The sequence below is a fragment of the Mandrillus leucophaeus genome, unplaced genomic scaffold (genome assembly GCF_000951045.1).
Source record: "Mandrillus leucophaeus isolate KB7577 unplaced genomic scaffold, Mleu.le_1.0 Scaffold537, whole genome shotgun sequence".
Taxonomy (NCBI): domain Eukaryota; kingdom Metazoa; phylum Chordata; class Mammalia; order Primates; family Cercopithecidae; genus Mandrillus; species Mandrillus leucophaeus.
Window position 1 is genome coordinate 1,453,033 of NW_012105775.1, and position 7,606 is coordinate 1,460,638.

Below are 7,606 nucleotides of genomic sequence, written 5' to 3' on the forward strand. Positions count from 1 at the left end.
AATGGTAGAAAATGAAGAATTTGATCAGGTATCGATGGTAATCAGGTATGAAGGGTTGGGGTTTCTCTCTCAATGGCTATAGCAAGACTCTTGCTACAACTCGGTGATTCAGGCTCCACAGGATTGGAAGCCAAGGTCAAAGCCTGATCGGAAAGAAGACTTAGATGAGCCTGACCAAAGTTCAGCCAAGGAGAGTTTTTGCCAGTGTATTCACACTCCATGTGTGTGTGGTTTGTGTGTCTCTGTACTATTCTAATTTACCAGGCAGGGGCTCCCCGGCCATGAGAGCAGTGTCACCATCTTTTGGGTAGAACAGCAGACACAGAGAAGGCCCACTGTGGACAGTTAACTACCTGGCTCTTTTTTTTAGCATGGGAAAGGAAGGAGAGTCCTGATTTTCTTTCAATATTCCTCAGGTATATTGATCTGACCCCCAAATTACATAAAGATCTGCAGTGATAAAACCATTACCCAAAAAACTCACTGTCTTTTATCACTTATATCCTCAGCATTATCATCAGCAATTGTCTTAATATAAGTCTGGAGGCGAAAAAAAGGCTTACACCAAGTATGCATACAAAAGGGCCAAATACATTGAGCAGCAAAACTCCCAAAGCAGATACCGCCGGGGACCTGCAGGAGCGCTTCCGCAAATCTCGCGAGATAGCAGGCAGCGATGCCTTGTGCTCCGGTTTCTCGTGAGAGCCCGGGGCTTCAGCTTCCCGTTTGCGGAGCCCGCGGCGGCGTTTCCTGGGGCAACAGCAATGGCGGGCTCGCTGTCCGAGCGGTTCTTCTCGCTGGAGCTGCTGGTGGACTGGGTGCGTTTGGAAGCTCGGCTGATGCCGCCCCCCGCTGCCGCAGTGGAGCAGGAGGAAGAAGAGGAGGAAAAGGAGCAGGGGGAGGCCTTGTCGCCGCGCGGTGTGTGCCCCGCCGTGGCCTTCCGCCTGCTGGACTTCCCCACGCTGTTGGTTTACCCTCCTGACGGCCCTGGCGCTCCCGCCCCCGAACCGTGGCCCGGCGTGATCCGCTTTGGTCGCGGCAAGTCCTGCCTCTTCCGCCTGCAGCCTGCTACCCTGCACCGCCGGCTCCTGCGGACCCCGCTTGCCACGTTGCTGCTGCAGCTGCCCCCCGGGCGCCCGACGCCCACCCCACAGCTCCTGGGGGCCTGCGACATTTCGCTGGCCACCGCGGCCCGCAGGGTTGTGGGGCCGGCCGCCTCCGGATGCTCCTACCGTCACCGGGGACGTTTCCCCCTGCATAATCAAGTGGGCGAGCGGACTGGGGATATTGCACTGGCCTACCGCCTGACTGACCTGGGAAGCCGCCGGCTGGGCCAACTTGAGCGGCCCCTCACCGTCACCCCCACAGGAGGCGGAGCGGAGGTCAGTCCCCAAACCCAGCAGGAAAGACAGCAGCTACAGCAGCCAGCCTCACAGCCAAGCCCCAGAGAGGCTGATAGGCCGCTGGGGGAGTTAGAAATCCCAGAGGCACAGAAGGATTTGAAGGAAATGGTTCTCCAAAGTAAGGCTGAATCTGATAATGTGGGTTCTGTGGAGAATAGCAAAACCAGTTCTGTTGTTACATGTTCAAGTGCTGTCAGTGGGAGAAATGTTAGCTCTCTAAATGAGGAAATCACAGAATTGGACATGGAGACCAATATATTTTGCCCTCCTCCTTTGTATTACACTAACTTGACCCAAGAAAAACCGCCCCCTGCACAGGCTAAAATCACCATTGAGCCTCAAATGAATGTACCTGAGGAATTGGATGGTGCTTCTCCTGAAAAAAAGCGTGTAAATCCCCCAACAGACAGGAGTTGTCTAAAACATCCAAGTTCTGCAACACAAGAGCATCCTCCAGTGCTTGTAAATCCTCCACATATTCAGGATATAGGAGCAACTAATCAAACATGTCAAACTGAACAAAATAGAATTAATACAATAAGGCAGTTGCCTTTGTTAAATGCTTTGTTAGTTGAGTTGTCGTTGTTGTATGACCAACCTGTGACAAGTCCTGCTCATATACATCCTCACCTAGCCTGGTTATACAGGACTGAGGATAAGAAGTCACCCGAATCTTCTGCCAAATCCACATGCCAGTCTGAATCCAAGAAGGATAAGCGTTCTATGGGGGGATGTGAGAAGTCAGTGAGTCTTCAGTATAAAAAGAGCCAAATTGAAAACTGTAAGAAAGATAAATATTCTGAAAAGAGCAGTGGTACCTTCCAAAAAAGAGTTCCAAAAGGGAGGCTACTTTATGGCTTAACAAATACATTAAGACTACGTTTAAAGCTGACAAATCCTGATATGTTGGTGGTACATGAAAAAAGAGAACTATATAGAAAATCACAGTCACAAATGTTGGGTACAAAATTCAGAATTCCATCATCCAAAGTTAAACTATTAAGCTCTGCAGAACAAAGTCAGGAGCCACAACTGCCTAAAGATGAGTATTTAGATTCAGATGCATCTTTTACTGAAAATAGTGATACCTCAAGACAAATCAGTGGAGTTTTTGATGATCCCAGAACAAGTAAAGAAACTAAACTGAAATATGCAACTGAAAAAAAGACAGTTGATTGTAGTAAAAATAGAATCAATAATGTTTCATTGGAAGAAGTTGTGAGTCCTGCAAATTCCATTATTCCAGAAAGGCTTACCCCTACAAATATTTTGGGAGGAAATATGGAAATGAAAATCCAAAGTCCGTGTGTTTTCCAACAGGATGCTGTTGTTGACAGAATTGTAGATAAAGAAATAGGTATTAGACAAGTCAAAACCACAGATAATGACATTCTTATGGCTGATGTAAGTGACAATAGACCAGATAAGAATAGTTGCTATGAAAACATCTCAGAACTAAAGTATTCAGATGACTTGTCTAGCCCTTGCTATTCTGAAGATTTCTGTACCACTGAGGACACCAGCAGAAGTAAAGCTCATGATAGCAGTTCAAGGACGGAAAATCCAAAACATAGTCAATATACAAGGAAGTCTAGTGAAACAAGAGTGTCCAAAAAGAAAGCTAGTAGTGACAAGAGTTCTATCCTTAGCCCACCTTTTTCAGCTGGGTCACCTGTCCACTCATACAGAAAATGTCATATTTCAAAGACTCAGGATAAAAGTTTGGAGGAAGCATCTAGCATCTCGGCTAGTGATTTATCTTCATCACATTGGACTGGCGAGAAAGAAAACCGGATAGATCAAAACAGTATGCACAATTCTAAAATTACAAAGAGAGGTCAAGACATCTCTGTTAAAACCAGAAGTAGTTGGAAATCTTTAGAAAAAAGCCAGTCACCACGAACATCCCAAGTGAGTTCTTACCTGCCTTCAAATGTGTCCGAACTAGAACTTAATGTCCTGGATAGCAGTACATCAGATCACTTTGAAGAAGACAGTGATGATGTTGGTTCACTAAATATTTCCAAGCAATGCAAAGATATTTGTGAATTATTAATAAATAAACTTCCAGGATACACAGTGTAAAAATACATGCTTTTAAAAAACTTTCAACAACCTATGTGTACTGTTAGTGAAAAAAATTTTAAAGCTGTTTTAGTTCATGAATTATGTGAATAATTTTTTAAAGAAATATGAATGTTACTCCTTTGATGTTTAAATAGTATTCTACCATTAAATCTGATAATATTGCCTATTAAATCATATAAACAGATTTCTTTTTAAATTGTTTAATCATAAGAATAAAAGTATATCTTTCTAAATTGTCTCTCAAAGTGTCTACAGTATTCATCATTCTAAAGCTGACTTCATGCACACCACTGAAAAAAGAAGGCTAGTGAGTAAGGACAGCCTCAAATTTTAATTGGAACAAATTATTTAACAAATATAGAAGACTTACTGTGTTAGATGCAGAAAGATGCAGAATCTCTCTATGATAGAGCCCTTGCTGTTTTAGAGCTTACAGTTGTATGTAGATAAGAAGTCTTCTTGACATATACATATCCCATGTCCCCAATAGGTGAAGTTGCTTTTATATGCTGTCATAGTGCTCTGCACCTTTTCTTTGAAAACCACAATTTGTGTAATTACTTAAAGTTTGTCTTCCACTAGCCTTCAGTTGTGTGATGGGATCATATTTGCTACACATCAGTATATTTTTGTATCTAGCACAATTCCTGGCATGTGGCTGCAATGCAATAAAAACATTTGTTGAAAAAAATGAAGCCCAGGCATTTAAAATACCTAATGGGAGGGTTTAGAGTGAAGCAGCAAAAATAAGCAGATGCCCTAAAAATAAACCTGCAGAAAATCCTTATTGGAGATGTGTTTGACTGTAATAGTTTTGTTTTGCCTGATATAAATAGCCTTCAGGTGTTCTCTGAAATATTTGGAAAGGAGAACTTAAAAAGGTGTCTTTCTATACAGTTTCTGATATAGGAGTTCAGTTTCTTGTCATTTCAGTTTGTTCAATGGTTATTTTTAGTGTGTGAAAATTTGTTTTTATGAAATCCAGTGATAATTTATAATTTATTCCATTGGTTTTATATTTAGACTTTATTCTGTGTTCAAATATTTACATATATTTTCTTCTAGCTGTGTTATACTTTAATTTTTAGACTTTTAAATATAACATTTTTGCATGTATGAAGTGAGGTTCTAATTTCCTTTCTTTACAGGTAATTAATTATATAGGTATTCTGAATGATCATAATACTAGAATATAGATAGATGGTAAAAAGAGAGAAGAGGATGTTACATTTTGGGGAGCAATATGAATGAAAGAATGATGATGGGAATGAGCCTGATATATTTATGGGACAATTTAAAATATTATCTTGAGTAGAATGATAGATTCATGCTACAGAGTGGTAGAAAGGACATTTGTTGAGCAAGGAAAGTGCCAGATTACAGACAGCCTCAAATGCTAAGCATAATAACAGAGTTCTAAAAAATAGGAACAACAGATGATTTTAGGTTATAAATGAGCACTAGTAAGTAGTCATGACGTTTTGAATATTTTAAATTATTGAAAATAATAGGCAGAGAAATTATATCTGTAAAATTTTTGAAATGAAAGGTTTCTATGGCTAGTGGCTATGATCTTAATTTTTCTAAAATACAAAGCATATAGTATAACATTTCACAAAATCAAAATATTTTAATGCCAGGTATTGTAACTAGATGTTTAATGATGTCAACTGTGTAAATTGTTTAATAGCAATTTGTCATTACTATGGAAGAGACAATAAAAATATAAGCAATATCAGAATCATCAAAGAAATAATTCCTTATAAACCAACGTTTTATTTGGTAGAGAGTAAGTCATTGTCTGTGGTAAGAATAGGTAAAATGATTAATTTAGCATGTCTAAGGTACAACAAGACCGAGGAAGTAATGCATTTTAAATTACAAAACTGAGCAGCTGAATCTGCTTCTCTTTGAGTTAATCCATGAATACTTATTTCTAGAATTGTGATAATTGTTTCTTCTAGTCTAATTCTAGTGAAAAATATCTGTTTTCATGTATTTAGTGCTTCCTATTACATTCTACAAATTCTAGTCCATGTTTTAATTCTACAATCTATAAGCTTATTTTAAGAGAATTTTGTAATATATACTATTCATGGAGACTTATTTATCTCCTTAATTGCTTAAAATTATTGAAACATGAAATAGTATTTCAAGTCACAAGTAAGGGAGACTGTCATTTCATTGTAAAATCAAGCTATTGCAAACCTTCCAAAAGGTCTTCTGAATAGCATGGGTATTAAACTGCTATGGACAAAGCTGAGTAGGAGAGGGTCTAAAATGCAAAGTGAGCCACAGAAAAGATGTTAAGACCTACCTCTATGTAATATTGAATGTTTATAGCTTAGGAACCAACCGCCAATAATAAACCCTCTGAACTGTCCTATAAACATTTGCAGAGGGCTGTGCAGATGCATAGAATATACACTGGGTTTTTTCCCTTCAGTCATATGCATGCTATTGATGACATTTTCAGATGCAGAGAACAATGATATTAAACTTCTGTCATGCAATTATTATGGCTTTGTGCTGAGAGCCACCCCTTTACATGTCAATTAATTTAGATTTTTCTTCATGTACAAGCAGTGAATTTAGTATGGAATTATAGTTAGGAACCAGACTTTTATTGGTAGCAAAATACAGGTCAAGACTGTTAATTTAAAAACCCAACTTTTAAATTACCACACTGTGTTGTTGGCAAGGCAAATAAATTTCATAGCAAAGCAACATATAAATAATATTTAAATTTGCTGCATCAAACTGTCCTTAGGCCTAGAGAAAGTCATTCTTCAGGCTGTTTATGTTTTAATTCAGATTTAAATATTTAGGGAGTTGTATAGAATGACAATATATAGGCCAAAACTTGCTGAGTCATTCTTTTCTTATTTTTAACTTAAAACAATACAAGGAAAACTTTACTTGGTCAAAGACTAAGGCTTTCTTAAGTGATTTTCTCTGGAGACCTAAGTGTCATGCCAGGAAGTAACAGACTTCAGGAGCATCTTCATTAGCTTGGAGTGCCAAGCCATAGTGTTAGAAGTATTTCCTTATTTTTAAAAACTCTTCTCAGATCTCTGTTATACTGAACTATACTCATTCTAGAAAAAAAATTATAAAACGTAGATAAGAGGTTTTGCTTCAAAATTGCGTACTAAGGAAAGGTTATAGTGTTTTCCTTACAAAATTCCACTGAAATGACCGATGTAAAAATATGAATGCACCCAAAGCAGCCCTGGAAAACAAAAATGCTGGTGGTGGACAACACACCCAGTTTGAGGAACTTCTGGAAGACACAAAGCAGTTGGGATTATGTTGATGAAAAAATTGGTTACAAATCCACTCTTCAACATAGCCCCATGAGAGTGCTTCTGGAGAAATGAGAAGATGGTATCTTCCAACAGAGCCCCAGATTAAGTTCAAGCTGGTCAGCAGGGCTTGGGCATAGAAACAGGTTAAGGGACAACAGAGGGAAAAGCAGAACCCTGAGGACAGGGAAGAAGCTGGGGTGGGCTCAAGATTATCTACTAGAATAAGTGTTGGGACCAAAGAGAAAAACTATTTTTCAACTTTGACACCAAAACATATATTCAAACTGTCTCAATGTTATTGGAGAGACTACTAACCCTCATGCAAATTAAAGTGGTATAAGCCTGGTCATTGGAGGCAGACAAATGGCGTTTGCATCCTTGATTATTTTACTCCTTGGAGACTTTCTTCATTATAGAATTGGTTTCAGGATTGAGTCAAATAACATATATAGCATATATAACAGTGAGTGTGAGTGAGTGTTAGATGATGTATTTAGTGATATTACAGAGAATGCACCGTGGTGTCTTATTCCAGCCTAGGGGGATGTATTTTCAATTAAAACTTCAGTCAAGAAATCAACTCTTCCTTCCAGAAGGTTTAAACAACTTTCCTATAGCATAGCAAGGCAAAAGAAGTCCACGATGATAAAAGAGGCAGCACAGATTTCTGGCCAGGGAAGAAGACTTTAAGTCACAGAGCACAGCCACAAAACCAAGCTGAAGAAGTATCTCAAAATATTAAGCAAAGTGGGGCATCTAGCTTTGTGCAGAGGACTCAGGAGAAGGGACTACAAAAATGTCCTTACT

At 39.1% G+C, this 7,606-nt stretch overlaps 1 protein-coding gene across 1 annotated transcript; it reads left to right on the plus strand.

Annotated features, from left to right (window-relative positions):
* The first annotated feature begins 201 nt into the window (after positions 1 to 201).
* On the plus strand, positions 202 to 3,719 carry MAP10 (microtubule-associated protein 10). Its single transcript, XM_011997317.1, has one exon. The coding sequence runs from the start codon at positions 765 to 767 to the stop codon at positions 3,486 to 3,488; it is 2,724 nt and encodes a 907-aa protein (XP_011852707.1). The 5' UTR covers positions 202 to 764; the 3' UTR covers positions 3,489 to 3,719.
* Positions 3,720 to 7,606: the final 3,887 nt, after the last annotated feature.